The sequence below is a fragment of the Temnothorax longispinosus genome, chromosome 5 (assembly GCF_030848805.1).
Source record: "Temnothorax longispinosus isolate EJ_2023e chromosome 5, Tlon_JGU_v1, whole genome shotgun sequence".
Taxonomy (NCBI): Eukaryota; Metazoa; Arthropoda; class Insecta; order Hymenoptera; family Formicidae; genus Temnothorax; species Temnothorax longispinosus.
The window spans coordinates 19,293,573-19,312,697 of record NC_092362.1 but is presented as its reverse complement, the minus strand read 5'-3'; the positions used below and the strand labels follow the sequence as shown (position 1 = coordinate 19,312,697).

General features: G+C 43.3%; 4 protein-coding genes across 9 annotated transcripts; 2 read left to right on the top strand and 2 right to left on the bottom strand.

Moving 5' to 3' along the window:
• Nucleotides 1-740: 740 nt before the first annotated feature.
• On the top strand, nucleotides 741-9,984 carry LOC139813810 (uncharacterized). Of its 2 annotated transcripts, XM_071779564.1 has the most exons (4): nucleotides 741-1,189; nucleotides 3,265-3,619; nucleotides 5,022-8,549; nucleotides 8,731-8,885. In XM_071779564.1, the coding sequence occupies exons 1-4, from the start codon at nucleotides 1,014-1,016 to the stop codon at nucleotides 8,746-8,748; spliced, it is 4,077 nt and encodes a 1,358-aa protein (XP_071635665.1). In that variant the 5' UTR covers nucleotides 741-1,013; the 3' UTR covers nucleotides 8,749-8,885. The 2 variants fall into 2 exon arrangements, with proteins under 2 accessions (XP_071635665.1, XP_071635663.1); XM_071779562.1 differs by having other exon boundaries at nucleotides 747-1,189; nucleotides 5,022-9,984.
• A 362-nt stretch (nucleotides 9,985-10,346) lies between these two features.
• On the bottom strand, nucleotides 10,347-12,702 carry Nelf-e (negative elongation factor E). 2 transcript variants are annotated; one of them, XM_071779573.1, is made up of 4 exons: nucleotides 12,201-12,702; nucleotides 11,502-11,995; nucleotides 11,149-11,394; nucleotides 10,347-11,035 (listed from the first exon to the last, which is right to left on the bottom strand). In XM_071779573.1, the coding sequence occupies exons 1-3, from the start codon at nucleotides 12,288-12,290 to the stop codon at nucleotides 11,151-11,153; spliced, it is 828 nt and encodes a 275-aa protein (XP_071635674.1). In that variant the 5' UTR covers nucleotides 12,291-12,702; the 3' UTR covers nucleotides 10,347-11,035; nucleotides 11,149-11,150. The 2 variants fall into 2 exon arrangements, with proteins under 2 accessions (XP_071635674.1, XP_071635672.1); XM_071779571.1 differs by having other exon boundaries at nucleotides 11,145-11,394; nucleotides 12,201-12,700.
• Nucleotides 12,703-12,856: 154 nt separating this feature from the next.
• LOC139813813 (uncharacterized) lies at nucleotides 12,857-16,471 on the top strand. 2 transcript variants are annotated; one of them, XM_071779570.1, is made up of 6 exons: nucleotides 12,857-13,450; nucleotides 13,929-14,054; nucleotides 15,013-15,039; nucleotides 15,326-15,393; nucleotides 15,455-15,658; nucleotides 15,808-16,471. In XM_071779570.1, the coding sequence occupies exons 1-6, from the start codon at nucleotides 13,081-13,083 to the stop codon at nucleotides 15,889-15,891; spliced, it is 879 nt and encodes a 292-aa protein (XP_071635671.1). In that variant the 5' UTR covers nucleotides 12,857-13,080; the 3' UTR covers nucleotides 15,892-16,471. The 2 variants fall into 2 exon arrangements, with proteins under 2 accessions (XP_071635671.1, XP_071635670.1); XM_071779569.1 differs by having other exon boundaries at nucleotides 14,998-15,039.
• On the bottom strand, nucleotides 16,343-19,125 carry LOC139813812 (protein CNPPD1). Of its 3 annotated transcripts, none has more exons than XM_071779568.1 (6): nucleotides 18,990-19,125; nucleotides 18,705-18,786; nucleotides 18,373-18,466; nucleotides 17,619-17,824; nucleotides 17,406-17,534; nucleotides 16,343-17,286 (listed from the first exon to the last, which is right to left on the bottom strand). In XM_071779568.1, the coding sequence occupies exons 2-6, from the start codon at nucleotides 18,747-18,749 to the stop codon at nucleotides 16,498-16,500; spliced, it is 1,263 nt and encodes a 420-aa protein (XP_071635669.1). In that variant the 5' UTR covers nucleotides 18,750-18,786; nucleotides 18,990-19,125; the 3' UTR covers nucleotides 16,343-16,497. The 3 variants fall into 3 exon arrangements, with proteins under 3 accessions (XP_071635669.1, XP_071635667.1, XP_071635668.1); XM_071779566.1 differs by having other exon boundaries at nucleotides 18,877-19,119; XM_071779567.1 differs by having other exon boundaries at nucleotides 18,909-19,119.

Here is a 19,125-nt window from a genome sequence, read left to right as displayed (position 1 = left end):
TATTTTCTGCAACGCAGCATCTTTAATTTTTAATCACGTTTTTAGTCATATCGCTTGCATTAATAGCGGCAAGAAATATTTAGAGAGACGCGACTTTGTACATAATTAAATAACGAAAGACACGCGAAAGCGCTGCCGTCGTTGACCTTCCTTGATAATTAAGACACCGGTAAGTGGCGTTAACGCAACGTAAAATACCGCAGCTGTACCCTAATTCCGTGCTGCGTTAGCAGCACTCGTCAGCGTCATTTATCGCTGAGAGATGACGACGGCAGCAAGCTCGAGTAGTTCCGTAACGTTTCACAAGCCACGTCGATTCGCTTTCTTCCTCGATAACTGAAGATACCAACATACCTCGTTAACACGTTACAGAAATACCGTTTCAGAAATCGCTTTTGGTACTTGGCCAATACGCGAGATTCTCATCGGCGCGACTTTTTCTACGTTTACCGAGCTAAAGCCAAATGAAGAAGAGGAGGAACACGGCCGTCCGAACCCGGCCGGCCGCGCGGCAATGCACCCGCAGTGAAATTTGCCGCGACGGTCCGCGTGGACCGCGGATGCACCAGGTGACCCGGTGGCTCGCACGGTTCGAGACAGTGTCGCAGCCCGCCGAATACCGGAGACTGCTATAAATAATCCGATGTCCGCCCCGATCGCGCTCGCGATGGGCGGCCGAGGGTACTGAAGGGAGTCGCCTAGGAGCCGCTGCAGTGGGCTGCTCTAGCCGGCCGCTCAGCCTCCTTTTCTCTACTCTGTCTCTCCCCTTAATCCGTCTCTCTCTTCCTCTTTCTGTCTCTCCCTCTTCCCTTCGATCTGGAAGGCGAAGAGAGTATTTCGTGAACGACGTCTCGGGAGGAACGACGAAACGTCGTCGTCGTCGTCGTCGACGTCGTCGTCATCGTCGTCGTTCCGTGATCTCGTTCAGGTAGGCAGATAGAGGAAGAGGAGACTGGAGGTGGATTTAGTACCGGACCTCCGTGTGCGGCCGCGGCGTTTCTCCGGGGGTGGGGATGGAGCCGGAGCAACGAGGACGCGCTTCGCGGGCGTCGTCGACGTCGAGCCTCGGACGCGAGGTCCGTTGCGGGTGTCAGTACTACCAGAGCGACTCGCTTCTGCCGGAACGACGTGCTCTCCTCGTCAGACCGTCATCCAGGACGATGCAGCAGCCACCTGCGGTCCGCTGCAGGTCAGTATCCCCCTATCCACCAACGTTCCGTCTAACAAGTTGAGCCTGACGGGAAACACGTTGGCCCACCCTCGGATCATCGATGTAAAGTGGTCCGGAGGAGAATGCCTTGTCCATTTCTCATCTCGCTATCATATCGCGCTATCGGATAGGTTACACTATGCGAAACCGCGTCGCGTACCGCCGCAGCTATTTAAGGTTCGCCCGGGTGGCTATAGATAGAAAGCTCGGTCAGCTCCCAAATCCGCCAAGTCCAGTTCCCCGTCCGCGACCCGCGTGTCCCGCAGCATCCGCGTTACCGGTACACGCGCGCACGCTGCTATGTCCCCGGGACGAGGCTGGACATCTGACGGGACCGTGTTACACTGACCAGAGCGCACGTTTGCAACGAACGTTGAGAGTAATGTGATTCAGCGAGTCCGAATTCCGGCGTTACAGATGAGAAGCAAAATAATCTTGTTGCTTATCGATAAAGATGCAACAATCGGTGTAAGATATATTAGTTCCAACAACGCGAAAATATAAAAGATGTCCGAACGATAGACAGACTCTGAAAAATTTGATATGTTTTCTTAGATATTTTTGCATCGTTTTTATTATTTTGGATTTCTCTATATATGTAGCATTAAAAATTGAAACTTATTAAATCTATGTCACTTTTAATTCTCGATTTAATAGTAAACAAGGTAAGAAATTTTTAGATACAGTCGAATTCTTTATACATTTTATTATTTTGAATTTCTTTATATTTGTAGCACTAAAAATTGAAACTTATTAAATCTATGCCACTTTTGATTCTTGACTTATAGTAAACAAGGTGAGAAATTTTTAGATACAGTCGAATTCTTTATACAGAAAAATGGTGTATTTTTAGAGATAATTGTCAAGAGATAACGTGTTATAAAAGGTCGATGGGAAACGTGCAGAGTACTATATTCTTCAAAGGAACAGTAAAAACATAATCGATTTTTTTGCTTAATTCTAAAAAAAAAAAAAAAACGAACATAGCGCGAAATGACACGAGGTCATGTATCAGTTGATGAATTTCATTCAAACGACATGATCTCTTCGATGTAGATACCTTGTGTAATTTCGTCCTGCACTTGTTTACGTTGGTCTCATGAGATCGGAAGGGGGTCATACATGTGGGGTAATACGTCATTTTCGAATGGGGGGAAATGCAAGATATGTAAAACACGGAGCCCAGACACATTTAGAATAATCGAATGACGAATTTCGCGGTGTGACATCCAGTATATTACTTTTTGTTATAAGTTATCGAATATCGTGCATTGGCTAAAATTATGAATTTCAGAAATAAGAATTTATCTTTTATCGCGCTATTTTCATCGTACATCTCACATCACTTTCAGTCGAATATAACTTACCCAAGTAGCAGAGTGACGTCAAATGACGTATTAATAACGTCTTAAAGACGTCTTTAACATCAATAAGACGTCCTTGAACGTCATCTTGCTTCGGTACATTTTAGATTTTGTTGCAGGACATTTCGATAATGTTAGGTCATTAACCGCGACTCGTTTGATAATTTTTGCCTTACGATTGTATTGCATTTATTAACACTCTACTAGAATGGAGCAAACTTTGCTTAGACGGCAAAATATAACGAAGATAGCGCATTACATTTCACTGAAGATACATTCAAAATTTGCAGCTTTACGAATAGCAAAACCGTGAGAACGTACGCGTATTTCTTAGTTATTTATTTAATACCTTGACTACCAGTGATCATCTATAACTGGTGCCTAACTTTCCAGTCACGTTCTAGTGATCACTGTAAAAAATAAGTGTTTAATAAAATTCTGAATGACATAAATAGTTAGACAACAATACCTACATATAAAATAGAAAAGGTGCTACTCGACAATAATTTTTTTTATCATATATCACCCTTTTTGTACGCGGTTATAATAATGAAAAATCTGTCTTACCGTGGCATATACATATACGAAACTCGCCGGATAAACAACGCCGTTAGTGATTCAAAACGCGAACACGCAGTTTTTATTTATACGCAATCGGTCTCACGATATAAGCGTGAATTCTCGCTGCAGCGAGCACGATTACGAACCGATCGCGCCGCCGCCGTCGCTACCGCATCCGGCGATGGCACCGGTCGTGCGAATCACCGACACGGACGTGATGCCCGTCGCCGACAGCGACGACAGCATCGACGACCGGGGCCGGCTGCCGCCGGAGCTGCTCCTGGACGGCGACGTGATCCTGCCGCTGGATGGCAAAATCGAGGACAGCGCGATGGAGGGCCGCGAGTTCGGCGAGACCGGCGGCGAGACTTCCGAGGAACACGAACCCACGGCGCAGCAGTTTCAGGACAGGCTCGAGGAGCGATTCCTCGCACCCACTCCCTACACAGAGTCCAGAACCGACGGCGAGATCAACACTAGTCAGGTAGAGTCCACAATTTGATCTGATAAATATTCACAAGCGTGGAAAAAGATTTGGTTATTGTCGCAGAAAAATTTATCAGATCCGCAAAAACACTTATAAAACGTGACATGCGGGTAGCTTTATGGACTCAACATTTTTAAATTGGCGGTACAATAATAATGCTAATTTTTCTTTTTATGAAATTTATTTTTTTATTTCACTTACGAAATTTACAGTTTTAGTTTTGTTTCAAACTGCTTTAACTTATATACGTTGAAATAATAACACAAATCGGTAAATCAATATTCATTGGCCGAGAATCGTGACTGCTGCGAAGGCTCCTCGTTCGCGAATTGAACAAAAGGGAATAAAATAAAAAACGGTTAAATATAGCTGCGAATCGATTAGAGACCCCCGGAATTTAAAAGCGTCAACGAAGGCTCTCGGGGGCTAGTCTTGGTGTTGTCTTTGGTTTGTTACTCGCGCCGAATATGCCGCCTATATTTAGCGAAACTTGCGTGTAAAAAGGAGGCGCGAACGCGAGCGTGTCACTGTCCGATTGTGTAATACCGCTGCCGTTCGCAGCTCGCAGTACGCTCCAGAAAGCTCGAGCGCTTCTCCATCGGTGGCGCAATCGTATCCAAGAATATATATGGCGCCGCCGGAATATTAATCATCCCCCGACCTTGGCGATATTTTTCAATGAGGACGTGAAGTCGTCCTCGCGCACAAATCCGCGCCTCGCATCCAGTCCGCGAAAGTCTTCGCGATTTATTTCGGTGGATCCGACAATAGATTTGAAATGGATTCCGAACCTGGGTTACTTCGCGATTAGCTACAGTGGCTAGCTACCTCGCAGCACTTTAAAATATTCGCTTTTAATGCACTTTGCGTGTTTCTAAATAGCATTGCATGTCGAATGCTTCGCACGATACTAATCCTTCATTGTTGACCTTAAAATGAATTATTTGTAATACTTTACTTTCTGATAGTTCCTAATTCAGAAATTTTATAAGCTTCTTTTTATTACATTATATATAATATATCAATTTGAAATTTTAGAAATATCTTATATAAGAGTTTACTTGAAGAAGCATGAAAAATAAATATCTGTCAGCATTCAGATTAATTATAATATTGATGTAACTCATTATAGAATTAAAAACATTCGGGCTTATTTTACATAAGCTAGAGAGAAAGAAGTATATTTATAATTAATTTACCCTAATTTAATCATTAAACCTCGATTAAACTTAAACATTAAAAAGAATTGGTTGTACCTATTTCTAATAGTTTCCGAGAAAATATAGTTTGTACGCGGTTTTTTTAGAGATCTGGAATATTGCCGGGTGCCGAGAGTCTTGATTTTTTAAAGATAAGGTTTCCACCCCGGATTATTTCAGAGAAGCATTTGTCATTCCAGGTAGACTCGTCGGCGATGGAGGAGCTGCCACTTCGGCGCGGCGCTCGCGGCCTACCTCAACGACTGAAGACACAAGCTGGCAAGCTGCGCTCTCGGTTCCGTGATTTCCAGCGGCCCACGTTCTCGTTCCCGCAGAAACGGCAAAAACCCGAAAAAGCAACGACGACAACGACAACGACGACGATAACGACGACGGTGAGATCGGCGGCGGCGAGCAGCGGCAAGTCGGACAAGTCCCGCAAGTCCGAAAAGAAGCGGCCTAGCAGAATCGACCGCATAAGAACGTCCATCTCCGAGAAGACGGGAAAATTCAGTCTGCCCGACAGGTCCAAATTTCACCTGCCGGAGAGACCGAAGTTCAGTTTCCCGGACAAGTCGCGCTTCCATTTGCCGGACAAGTCAAAATTCACCATCAAGAAGCCCAACATCCGCCTGCCCGACGCGCTCGCTCGCGTTAGGCGGCCGCCTTCTATGCGCGAGCAGCAGAAGCAGCATTCGACAGAGTCCACTGCCGGCTCTAAACGCAATATCTTCGATTTCGCCACGTATCCGCGCATTTTCGACAAGAAGTCCAAGAAGCGCGGCGAGTACGCGACGTCCTCGCCCAAGGACTCTAGAGCCCAGTCGGCGGAGAGCGCGACCTTTCCTCGCGCTCGGAAAGCAAAGTCCTTCGGCGCCAGGTGGACGCAACGTTTCGGTGACTCGGCTTACGTTCAGGATCAGGATCGTCCGGAGGAAGCGGCGGGAAGCGACGGCTCTCCTCCGTGGCATCAGAGTTCCATGGAGGAACCGCCGAGATTGTCCGCTAGAACGGAGGAGGAGATATTGGCGGCGGCTCGCGCGATTCCGTGGGAGGAAACGAGAAAACGAGTGCAATACGACGAGGAGGAGATAGAGTACATGGACTACGAGCAGGAATCGTCAGAGATGTCGGATCGACATCCCGCTCCTCCGAAAAGATCCCACAAGTCGCGAAGGCGGGAAGTGTCGTACGAACCTGAGGAAGTGATAGATCCAAAATTATATGACAATCAAGAAATAAAACACGTTCATCGAGATGAGGAGAACGAGGATGCGGCAATGCAAGATGATTGGCATGCGGATCAGCAGATGATGCAGCAGGAGAAATTCAAACCGATCCCGAGATCGCGATCGTTGGAGGAAGACATGGCACGAATTCTGGAGCAAGAAAGATACGAGGGAGCGTTCATGGCGGTGGATCCGATTCTATTTGAACTGCGCAAGGTGCCGTCCGATGAGGAGGAAGGCGAAGAGGAACCCGAACCTTCCTCGATACAATCCGATCGGGAGCAACAAGCGTCCAGCGGTAGTTCCTGCGATCGAAGGCGTCGCGGAGTGATAGAGGAGATCGACTCGGACGAGTTCTTTCTGCGGGCGAGCGGTATCAGCCAGGATGACATGAATCTAGGCAATTACTTGACCGACGAAATCCGAGATGCTCTCAAGACAGAAGTCGTCAGCGCGTTGCAAGATGACGAGCTTCCACCTACCCCGCCTCAACGTCCTATGAGAACGCGGACTTTGAAAAAGCAGAAGGAAGATTTAGAGGAGTCCAACGAAGCGGTACCACCGGTCAGACCAAAACGGGAACGATCGGCGGCGGCGCGACACAGTCGAGAGGCATCGATCACGGACGAGAGGTTCCGCGAGCGCACCAGGAGTGACTCCAGAAGCGACTCCAGACACCGCGTGGTATATCAGGCGGAGGGCGATCAACCGGAACCATTGCAGGAGCCATTGGACGACATAGTCGTGGTAAAACCGGTGCGCAGAAAATCGAGGTCGTCCTTGCGCAGTCACTCGCAGCCGCCGATGGAGACGCCTGTCACTATTGTACCTGATTCGTCCGCTGCTCCCTCAACCATGCCACCGGTCGTGCCGACACGCAGAAAGCGTTCGCACCGGGAAACGGTGGCGGACCGAAGAAACGGTGACGTGGGCGCACCGATTTGCAATGGTCATCGCGACGAATGGGAGATCGAGATCGAGTTTAGGAAGCCGGTGATTCCGGTGAGATCGTCGCGATCACGACAGTCGCTAGACGAGCGATTCGCCAACGGCGACGTCGTCATGTCTGCGAGTCACGAGGACATCGAGGATTTGGACGCGCGGCTTCGACGGCAAGACGTCGCGCCAGAACCAGTACCGATACCACCGAAACGACGATCCCGCTCGAGAACGACGTCGGTCGCCGCCGACGAGGACAGGACGTCGCACGGCGCGGAATCCCTGCCGGAGGCCGGTTACATCGAGGAGGACATCCCGCAAGAGGACGAGAACAGTTCGGCGCGAGATCTCTCGGGTTACGCGATCGTGGAGAAGCGGGAGAGGCCGCCTAGACCACCGCCGCCCAGAAGAAAACGCGACAAATTCGCCACAACGCCGAGACCGACGCCGCCTAAGCGACCCCAACGAGCGTATAGCACCCTGGGGCCCACTAGAACGAGGGACACCAGCATGACGTCGGAGACGATCATCAGCATGACTCTACTATCAGCTGAATCCGTGCCGTACATCGAGGTCGGCGCGGACGAGATGGAACATCGGGACCTCCGTAATGGCGAATTGGTTAACAAGATACAAGGCCGCCCGCTTCCGGCGCCGCCGCGGCCACCCAGGGCGAGGAAGGAGCACGCGGTCGGACGACCTCGCACCCCGTTCGAATACGCGGAGGCAATGGAGGTGACGGCGGCGACGCAGACCGATCCATTGCCAGATGATATGGTGATCGAGGAGATCACCCAGGCGAAGCTCATAATGACTCCCTCCAGATCGGGCTCGCAGATAATGGTATCGATGGATCGTATACCCAGTCCAAGCAGAACGACCACGCCTCCCGTACCTCCGCTACCGATGCCACAGTTTCTGCGAAAAGAGGAAGAGGAAGAAGAAGAAAAAGAGGACGAGCGGCTATCAGGAGAAGAGGACATCCGAATAGCATATGACACGGTGTCGCTAACATCGCCGTCGCCTACAAGAGAGATCGACCTGAAGAACAAGCACAGATCGGCACCGCATCTGGAGGAACGCGTCACGGAAGAATCGCAATCGCGGCCTCAAGTCAGGTCGGGTCTATTATCCGACGAGCCGCTGAGAATCAGCAGTCTCGAGGTCGGAGATTTAAAAGTCGATCGACTGAGTGTGTCGCAGATAGAAGCGCACAAGATCGTGGCGTCTGAGGTGGACGCGATGATGATTACGGCGTCGGAATTGAGAGGCGGCGATTCCATGGAGGACAGTTTTTCGCCGGCCATTATCAGAGAACTGATGGCGATCAGAAGCCACTTGGAGACCGTGATGTCTACCCAGGCACAAGAGAGACATCGCGAAAGCGAGAAGGAATCCGCGAGCCACGCGACAACCGACATTCCCACCACGGAGGACAGTCAAGTTCAGGAGCGGCAATCTGCTTCGCAAGATGTTTCGCCGGAAGCGGCGAGGCCCAGCGAGACTGTCGGACCAGCGTCGACGGAAGATGAGAAGACCGAGGCTGGCGAGGACCAAAAGGTTGTTAAAACAAACGTAGTAGATGTCAAGGATAAAGAGATATCACACCCCCTCTCAATTGCTCAAACCAAAGAATCACCTCCCTCACAGACATTTACGATAGATGAATTAGAGTCCAAGGATAAAGAATCTACTACACATTTGCTCACGGTCGCTCAAGATAAGTCCTTACGAATTTTAGATTCCGAACATCCCCTAACTTTGAGTTCGCGAACCACGTCGGGCTCCCACGTGGATGAATCTCGTGCCTCATATCCTCAGTCGGATGCGTCTTCAACCCGATCCTCCGAATCGAGAGAGACGCCGGAACGCGTTGGCGAACCTCCAAGTATCTCTGTCCAGACTACTACTATTACTACCACTACTTCTACTTCTACTACTACTTCTACTGCTACTGCTACTGCTACTGCTACTGCTACTTCTACTACCGAGCTGGGCGCAACGGGTCTTCGTGGCAGCAAGGACGATGTGTCCGATAGTAAAGAACAGACCCCTCGCAAGTCAAGATCTAGATCCTCCTCGCCTGGCAGAGGGTTCGCGCGGCAAACCGCGTCTCCGGTCCGTTCATTGCCACCAGCCATTTCCGTGACTCCTGATACCCCCGATTCGACCGTATCAGGACACGGCGGTACCTCTACGGACGCTAAACCGCAGCGTGCCGTCATTTCCTATTCTTCGGACGCGAAACAGAGTGTCCCTAAAGACAGTCATCAACCACAGCGCGCCGTTATTTCCCACTCTTCTGACACAGGACAATCCCTTACGGAAAAGCAAAGGGGATCCTCTCAATCGCCGGTATCCTCCTTTCCCTTAAGCTCGACTCACTTCATCGCCTTTCCAGCTTCCGAAATTCCAGCTCAGTTCTTTTCTCTGAGTGAAACGCCAACGAGTCAACGCTCTGATACAGAACCTGGTGTTATAGACACTACGCGGCAGCTTCTCCGAGCACTCCGATTAGTCGGTTTGAAAGCCATGAGGTATTTCATAGGGTATTTAACGTCTGCGTTATGTATGGACGACACGAGAGAGAAGATCAGAGATGTGGAATTAGCAATATGCGCCTTGTTACTTCTGATCGCAGGCTTGTTGATATATTATTTCAGTAGCACACGGACTGTGACACATCATCATCATTGGGATTACTTTAATCCCCCTCAATAGCACTTCTACAATCCGATTTGCCTACATCGTTTATAAAAATTGGTAAATAGTTCATTGGTTCGTAGAAATTAAAATTTTATATTCTTAATTGTATAAATTTTTACATAAGAATTTTGTCTCGAAGAAAATATACAGACTAGGACACGACAAAGTAAGGAATTTGAATGGAATTATAGTTCTTGTACACGTAGAATAAAACGAAGTGCCAGGTTTGTAAGAAACAAATTGTAATTATATTGCTAATATATGCCAAATATACAATTATAAACTTTAATATTTATAAAGAACACTATTTACAACAATTCTTCATAATTTTATGCGCTATATACATATATATACATACATACATCAGTTAACTTATTTAACTTACATATATATTTAAGAAAAAATATTATTTAATCGAACCTTTGCTTTCCTGATTTGTTGCCGGGAAACAATTTCTATTTTTAATTTCTCCTAAAAGTAAATACAATTAATTTTCTTTTGCGTAGAGCATAATATCCACTCAAAGTTTTAGTAGATATTTTCGATACAATCAATAATTAATTCTGTTCTTTTTTTCTTACAACAGTGGCTCTATAATTTTTGAAAAAGCTGAAGCGGGGCTGAAAGCGATAAGTGAAATGGATGGTATGATATATTCCATCCAATTGAAAGAAAAAAGACAGTCTAATAGAGTCAGTGATGTCATATCTAGTCCGATATGATATCATTAATTACCATTTGATAAAGTATCATAAGCAAAAAAATTCTCCATAATCCCACTAATCAAACTCAACCAGTGGGAGGACATAAAAAAAGAATAAGTTAAAGACTAAGATTCAACTAATTAACAAGGTTCGACTGTATAATATTTTTTCTTATACACAGATAAATATTTCTATACCATTATGAATTTTGTTATAATTATAATAATAAATCAGTTATTAGATAGAGAATATACAAATGTTTGATATTCAAATTTGTTGACAAATATAATACGTCATAATGAGATGAAAGAACACAATATTGAAAATAAATTAACACACAGACGTTTTCAAATGAGTAGATATAACAAAGTATCATAATATGGTGCCCCTACCAAGATGACAACCCGGCACCACACTAATTAGCCGGGCAAAAACGCTTACTCGCGAGTGCCTGGCCGCATCGACTAAAATATATAAACAAATTCGGCGACAAGCCTTATTGCCCTCACCGATGATCTCATCGGACGATCGGATGATCGACGCCACCACTAAGATCACCACCGGGCACATACTTGTGAGTCTATCGCGACTCGCAGAAAGTAGCACATGGTATTTTGGGAATCTCATACTCCTCTCCTACAATCATCATCACACCACATAACGACTCGACCCCAAAATGTCATGATATATATGGATATTATATTACAATATCGTACATTTCGGAAATTATGGTCAACGAAAATACCTGCATTTACTGGAAGAGATCCTCTTCATATACTTTAAGTTCCCGCCTGTCTTTATGTGCACTTTTCTGCGAATAGTTAGCTGCTATTGGCGACCACATAGAGCTAGACATAGTATCGCTAACTTGCTCTATTATCGGCTGCCTCCTTGCTAACGATACTTTCAACTGGATGGAGGAAACCATACTGCCATCCATTTCGCTTATGGCTCTTTCAGCTGCATCAGCTTTCTCGAAGGTTATAAAGCCGTGGCTGTAAGAAAGAAAGAACGGAATTAAATTATTAACAATCACATCGAAAATATCTATTAAAACTCTGTGTGAACATGAGCGTAGGTAAAACGATTTATATATACTTACTTCTTCTCTACTTCCATAGAAATATTGACGATATTTCCGAAGCTTTGGAAGTGCTTCTTTAGGTAATCCTCCGTTATCTTATAGCCACTTACAAATATTGTATTTCCCGCACGTGGCTTAACTTCCTGCTTGGCCGAGGGAGATTGAGTATCGTTGGTATTTCTCTCCCCAGTGTCCTGAGCGCCGACAAAGCTATTATATAAATCCTTCACTTTTGGCCTCGCTGCCTCTGTTTCTTCCTCCTCCTGCGTCGCTGAGAACGGTTGGTAAGAACTAATCGTCTTTTCTGTACTGTTCAACTTCCTTTCTAGCCCGCGAGATCTCTTGAACGTTTGCTCCGGTCGCTTTGGAGTCTTTGGAGCTGTGATTACGCCAGACTTGATCAATTTTTTGGCCACTTCGCGGGCGTCTCTCGCTTCCGTAGGCCGCTTTGGCGCCTGTGGAATGCGTTCTGCTTCTTGTTTAGGAGCCTTTAGATCTTGCAGCGCTTTTTTCTGCAGAGCAAAGGATGACAACATCAAGGTAAGGTAAGGTAATTGTTCCTGTATATGGCTAAAGAGACGTACAGATAAAATAATTGTTCGAGAAAAGGATATAGATTAAATAGAAATTTGAAACTTACGTTACAAATTAATTGAGAAACAATTATCTAATAGATAAATCAAATTTCATCATACGCGTCTAAAATATAACCTGTACCTTTCTCTTGAGCTTGTTGAACTTGGTCTGAAGCATCAACTCTTCCTCGGTTAGATTCGACGGAAAATGTAGGTACACCATATTTTGCATGTAATATCAACAACGAACGAAGTCCTTCGAGTCCGTCTTGACACAGAGATCGTAGGCTTATTTTCAGCAATGTTTCCTCACAACTTGCGACGCTCTGACGGAACGTGCCTAAACACCAAGACCAAACTCACCAAACGCGGCAACGTGCGCGTGTAGCACAACACTGACAACTGTCGGCCGACATCCCGCGTCTCGCATGACGCACAATTACGTATATATGCCAGCGCAATAAAAGGTACCGTTCGACGCCCGTCATAGAAAAGGAAGCGCCACATTTTGCTTTAATATTTATAATATTATAGCAATTTAAAATACGCTTATAATATTAAAATGATTTAAAATATGTATTTTTAATATTATAAGAAATTTCGTTACAATTTTGTTATAATAATTGTATGTACCAAAATAACCAAATCAGTTATTAGATCCCTACGCCTAGGTACGGGTTTGCCGGGACGGTCACGTGGTCGGTCACGTGGTCGGTTACGTGCTGACGCACGTGAGACGTCAGCGTCGTCAGCCCACACGGCGCGTCGTTCACCCACTGTCACCCAGTTCACTGCGCATGGGCTGGCGTGGATCGGGCTCTTCTATCTATCTGTCAGAGTCTGATGTCATTGGGTCCTTGAATGCGTTCCCGCACTTACCGGATCGCGCTGGATCCGGATGCTTTTCAAGAGGTTGTTCTCTCGATAAAGAGAGAACGGACACGTAGGAGCTCGACGACGTTAGTCGACGGGTGAGTCACCGTTCTGGTTGTTCAACACGTTCCTTTAATACCTTAAACGAGATGTGCCTGTCGATGACGGTGCTTGGTCGACGAGGGTTCATCCCGAGGGACGTCGCGCGGCTCAGTGTCACTGTCAAGCAACCACGTTGCTCCAGCCGCAATGAAATGTTGATGAGCGACACGCTGTCACAACGGTGCCCCGCGTCGCTGCGCGTCGACGATGTCTCGCGAGTCGTCCTGGGCTGGCCCCGCGGGAGCTCGAGGACGTTCTCTTCCGCGAGGACTCCGATCTCCCCCGACGCCGTCGTCGACGCTCTGACGAAGCACCAGGCGAAGGAGCTGGTGTCGAAGCTCACCTCGGAGGAGCGTGGCATGTTCTTGACAGCGCTGAAAGAGTACAAATCGCAGGAGGAGAAGGCTGGCTTTGAAGGTAAGCGCATTGCTTGTTTTAATAAGTTTGACAGGTACCTAGTAGAAAACGATTTCTTAAAAGAATAATCCTCAGAGGGATATATTCCCTGGTGGAAAAATGTCTCAGAATTTTTCATAATATTAATCAAAATTTTTTTGAAAATTCCAAGATTTTCTCAGATTTATTACACATTGGAGGATTTTTCAGGAAAACTTAGATGAAATGATAATGAAATATTTCAAATTTTTCCAATACATCTTTGCAGAAATCTGAATAAATAATACAGATACTGAAATTTTCCAAAAATCCTCCAATTATTTCTAAAAGTATCTGAGAAATTTTAAATATTTTTTCAGAATTGTTCATAAATCTAAAATATGAGTAATTTTTTCACCAGGGTTGCTGGGGAAAAGATATGGATTTTTTGTATATGCAGCGTTATACGTGTATAAATAAATCAATAATAAATTCTTGGACTTTTGCCTTTTTACGTCAGGTCAACTGGCAGCTATCCGATGGAGGAGCAAGTTTGGTAGACCTACCAATATACCGTCATTGGGCGAGGTGGATCCTACAGGAACCTATTGCCCTATGCCAGACGATTGGTTAAACAACAAGTATGGTATGGACATTGCTGTTCTTATCATCTGAATCATATAAGTCGTGCATTTGTTGGATCACCGATACTATAAAAAAAAAAGCACAGGCCGACTGAAATATCTTTAATGCAAATGTAATAGTTTGTTACATTCACGAAGCATTATGAACATTAACTTAGATTTATTACCTATAGATCTCGTAAAATAAAATTAACCCTCCTCGACTGTTATTTAATGGTATCATTGGATATAATGGAATCTTTTTCCTGCAATGCGATCTCCATGGATGTTATTCTGTAAGTTTCTCGTTTTTTCTCGATTTCTCTTTTTCTCTCTTACCCTCAGTTTCTCTCTGTCTCTTTCTAATTACACTAACTCTCTTGCCTGCTTCTATTCTGACACAACTTTTCGGATGTTTCATGGTCAACCACAGTGCCACAGTTAGGTAATACTTTGGACACTTTTTTACGGTTCTCTCGTTTTTGAAAAACTTTTTTTCCACCATAAAGATTAGTTTTTATTTTATTTTTATTTTATGACTTTTTTAATCAAAAAAAATTTCAATTATAGACTTATCTCCTCTCACATTTTTTTTTCGCAGTATTTCCGGTAAATTTTGTTCTTGAAGTAATTATTCGGATTATTTTTCATCCTAAATTGTGTAGAATTGTTCTACATAAAATGATTATTTTTTGTAAAAATTTGTTAAACATTCTTTAATCATGGAACTTTTTCGTTTTTCTCGTATGACAAATTTTTCCCTTTGCTTGAATTTTCTTAAGATTCCTTTTTTAATTAAAATTTGTTAAAAAATACATCACATAAAATATACAATTTCGGTGTTCATGAACAATGAAAAAAATTTACTTTATACTGCATATAGTATTTGCTAGTTTCATTGAGCTATTGTGTAGCAGTTAAACAATATTAACTTGTGGATTTAGATCGAAACTTTTGTTGTTACAGTTGAACACGTTGCAGAACCAACCACAAAAGACCTGGTATTAGGTATGCATTGCTTTCCATATCAAAAAGCCGTCTATATACTCGCAAGCAAGCAGTCGGTCGCGCTTCTATTTTATCCATCTCCTATTTGCTATTCGCAAGACATAAATTAAGTACTGTTTTACATTATAAAATTTATTATTACAAGTTATATAGATTTTAGTTTAACAAACTTCTAAGCAGACAAAATATACGTAGAAGTTTCACATACGTATAATTTAGATTTCAATTTAGATTTCCGGTTAAAAGTGCAAACGAATAATCTGAGACGATTATTGTATTTTTGCAGTCGCGATCGCGAATGCAATTCCGTTCGTCGGGTTTGGTTTTCTTGACAACTTCATCATGATCGTTGCTGTACGTATCTTACAGGCTTCCATTGTCCACTGCGTGCCGACTTTTAAGATTGATGTTTCAGGGCGATCAAATCGAGTTGATATTGAACCAAAGGTTTCCGATCTCCACCATGGCAGCGGCAGCGCTGGGTAACACGGTGTCCGATGTCATCGGAATCGGCTCGGTGCATTATGTTGAGATGTTTGTCCAGAAAATCGGCATCGAAGCGCCCAAGTTAACTCTAGCACAACTGAGACTACCTAGGACACGGATAGCCGCGAATGTGGTACGATATGTTGCCTTATTAGTTTTCATTTTACTGTAATATATTTATTTTATTATTGAATATTACGCAAAAAAGATTCTAGGATAATTAAAAATCATAAATTTCTTTAGCAAAATTATTCAAGATCATCTTTTTTTCCTTCAATATAGGGTCGGGTCATCGGTGTTACGATTGGATGCATTCTTGGCATGACGCCTATAGGATTAGCCGCACTCTTCCGCAACGGTAGCTGAATTGTCTTAAAAAAATGACTGAACAACGAATTAATTTAATTAACATGTAGAACAAGCCCCACAAGTATCCCACAAAGCGTTTTGTTTTACAAATGTCTATAAACTTTTATAATTTTAATGTTCAATTATCGCAAATAACACGATTCAAAGATATTACAAAGTATTTAATATATAAATGTATAGTATAGAGAACTGTGTATAGAACGAAGTTTATGCGTAACAATTGTTTTTTTAACGGCTGAAATAGGTTTTTTAACCTACTGTATTTAACGAAGCTTTAATCCAGTGCTATTTAAGTAAGCAATTAAAAAAGAAGCATGTATGTGTGACCTCAGAGATTAAACTAGAATACAAACTTGTTTTAATATCAGTCTTCCAAAGAGACTGCTCGTTATTCGTTCGCTTAGCGTGTAATCATCTTCAGAACTATAAAACTTATAAAACAACATCATAGCATGCGACATCAGATATTTATTGAGAAAATCAGATTTGTTAGTATCGAACGTTACATTGCAAAAAGTTAGTACAAAAAATATAGGTTTGTTTATATGTAAATATATATCCTCTGAAAAAAGGTTGTGTAACAGGCAAGTTTTTATCAGCAAGCTAATAAATTTGTAATTCAGGTGATTGAAAAACACTTTCGTAATGCGATCGTTTCCGGTTTTGTTCTACCAGCCAGTTTAAGGTTGTATCCAGTATTTCCTTCCAATTTACGTTGCGGCGATAGTCCTCCGGAGCGAAATCCTCCCTTTTCCCTGTTTTCTCCATCTTTTTTATGTCCATAGCTTGCGTTGCATTGAACGAGAAGTCGACATTGGTAACGCATAATTTGTTGGTAGAATTTACAACCTCGACGTTGCTCTCTAAGTTACAGTACTCGGGCAGCCAAGTCATTGTCGAGTTTAGCCACCATTTCCAACTGCCTGTATCTTCGTCGTCATTGTCGATTTCCGCGGTTGCAGAATAACCGACAACGTTCTCGGAACCGGAAATCGGAAGACCGTCGTCGTTAATCTCCTGGGATCGCGTATTTATCAACGAATCAGGTAGGTCGGTTGATATGAGATTACGGTCCGTTGCGAGATTCATGGACAGATTCGTCGGTTGCCGCGAACTAGACGATGCCGTGGGTAAGCAACTTTGCACGATAAAATTGGCGACCAGAGTGGATCCCAGGAGAGTCGCCAATCCGGCGGCGTAAGTCGCCAGGCAGATCGAAGAGACACTTATTAGGGTTTGTGCGATTCTAATCAACTGAACGGAATTCATCAGACAGCTCAATTCTGTATACGTGCACCATCTTCGCTTGTGCACTTCTCGATACGCCACGTTTTTTTCCAATTGTTGCAACCTTTCCCAAAAATCTTGGTGCTGCACCAATACCGTCCAGTCCTGCGGCATAAAAAATGATTACCTTTTAACAAATGACAAGTTGTCAATTGATAATTAAATGACAAACTGAGATAATGTAAGTTTTGTAATTAAAAAGAATAATGATATAAGATGCTTACGATTGCAGCAAGAAAATCCTTTTCCAATTTATTCATTCGAGATATAGTCACTTGTCCTGAATTTGCCCACTCCTTGTTGAAAACCTCATCTTCTTCACCATCATCGTGCAGAAATTTACTGGCCACCATCTAAGAATTATTGATAAAAAATGCACTTATAAATGATGCACTTAAAAGTGTTACAATTACTGATGTATCAAAACGATCAATTACCAAAGAAACCAAGAATAGCTCGGAAGGCGCTACTTGATGAAGATATTCCGGATTGCAGTTCTTTAATCTCTCAATATACAGCAAGGCCAACACAAGCGAGCAAGGGGAAACACACGCATTTCTAGATATCCTGCTTGCCTCCTCGACATCAAGTTTTTCCAACGTATGACCACTCTTTACCTCCGTAAAAAGTTCGGCTGCCAATTCTGAAAAAATTCGAAAAAGATCAATTCATGAATCATGTTTTATTAATATATACATCAGCATTGAATTAAGCTCATCAAGTTGTATGTATAAAAAATATAAAGCGTTTATCTGGTGTCTTAATTTGAATGTCTGTCATTCTTAAGAAAGTAAAATTGTGATATTTTAAATAGGATGCTACTTAAAGTAATCACAAAAACAACACTATCAGATATAAATATAGCTGAATAAAACTAAAGACAAGCATCGAAAATTATTTCAGAGTTCTTTGCTTTTTAAATTTTTCTTTTCTAAAGAGAGATTTGGATTTAGGTAACAAAAAATTATTCTCTCAGAAGATATTAAAGATATAAGGAGTATTTAATAATATAGACTTTCTTGTTAAGCGGCACATTAAAGTGTTATATTGCGAATCTCTTTGATTTTTATCAGATGAATATTTGTGACTTGCAAATAATGTTTTATTAATATAGATAAAGGATAACGAATTAACTTCATATATCATCAGGATTTAATTATTTCAGTGTTTACAATCCAACATTATACTGACCTGTAACCGGTAAACTCAAGCAGTTAATCACTGGCAACTTGGAGTAATATAATGACTTTCTTATACGTTTCATAAACTCGTTATGTTCCAGATCCTGCAAAACAGGCAAACAAAATGTATCAAGGACATCAGTTTATCAACCAACGATAGAAGAAAGTGGAATAATTCTCAAGATCTATTCAGTTGATTGCTGTTGATAATTATGTTCCCATATATGGCATGCAAAAAAATGTTGCTCAAGTATTTACGAACACACACAAAATTTTACTTGGAATTGAAAATTGACGTGTCGAATACGAAAGTATTCGTAAAACTGAACGTTTAAGATTTACCTTCGAACTTGCTGGCACATTCGTGCCTCGCCAGCTGTTCGTCATTGTCGAGTGTCCTCGCGAATCTCACCATAAACTCTCTCTGTAATATTTTTACGATTATTTCTTCACGACGAAAGCAGACACCGTAAAATGTAATCCAGGTAATCGCTTCGTCGAGATGACGTAAAACCTTGCAATGATAAGAATCTGAATCAACTACACCTATCGTGTAGCGTGTCTCCGACCTCCAAGTAGCGCGCACGATAATTTAGGTTAGAAACTCATCCCCGATCAGGAACGTACGAGATAACGGGATAACAGGCGCGACCGGAGCCAGCGGAACGAATCGTCCGTCGTTTTGCAACAATCGAGGTTATTGCTAAATTCAAGCAAAATATGCCAGTTTTTCTTCGCTCGCACGAAATTGTGGCTTTATGCT

Excerpts from the sequence above, each read along its gene's own strand:
- LOC139813810 (XM_071779562.1), top strand. The coding sequence starts at position 1,014 with ATGGAGCCGGAGCAACGAGGACGCGCTTCGCGGGCGTCGTCGACGTCG. Across the intron at positions 1,190-3,264 it reads CCACCTGCGGTCCGCTGCAG|CGAGCACGATTACGAACCGA; the intron begins GTCAGTATCCCC and ends TTCTCGCTGCAG. Across the intron at positions 3,620-5,021 it reads GCGAGATCAACACTAGTCAG|GTAGACTCGTCGGCGATGGA; the intron begins GTAGAGTCCACA and ends TTGTCATTCCAG.
- Nelf-e (XM_071779573.1), bottom strand. The coding sequence starts at position 12,290 with ATGCAAAATATGGTGTACCTACATTTTCCGTCGAATCTAACCGAGGAA. Across the intron at positions 11,996-12,200 it reads TCAACAAGCTCAAGAGAAAG|AAAAAAGCGCTGCAAGATCT; the intron begins GTACAGGTTATA and ends TTTGCTCTGCAG. Across the intron at positions 11,395-11,501 it reads TCTATGGAAGTAGAGAAGAA|CCACGGCTTTATAACCTTCG; the intron begins GTAAGTATATAT and ends TCTTTCTTACAG.
- LOC139813813 (XM_071779569.1), top strand. The coding sequence starts at position 13,081 with ATGTGCCTGTCGATGACGGTGCTTGGTCGACGAGGGTTCATCCCGAGG. Across the intron at positions 13,451-13,928 it reads GGAGAAGGCTGGCTTTGAAG|GTCAACTGGCAGCTATCCGA; the intron begins GTAAGCGCATTG and ends TTTTTACGTCAG. Across the intron at positions 15,394-15,454 it reads ACTTCATCATGATCGTTGCT|GGCGATCAAATCGAGTTGAT; the intron begins GTACGTATCTTA and ends TTGATGTTTCAG.
- LOC139813812 (XM_071779568.1), bottom strand. The coding sequence starts at position 18,749 with ATGACGAACAGCTGGCGAGGCACGAATGTGCCAGCAAGTTCGAAG. Across the intron at positions 17,825-18,372 it reads CTTGAGTTTACCGGTTACAG|AATTGGCAGCCGAACTTTTT; the intron begins GTCAGTATAATG and ends GAATTTTTTCAG. Across the intron at positions 17,535-17,618 it reads AGCTATTCTTGGTTTCTTTG|ATGGTGGCCAGTAAATTTCT; the intron begins GTAATTGATCGT and ends AATAATTCTTAG.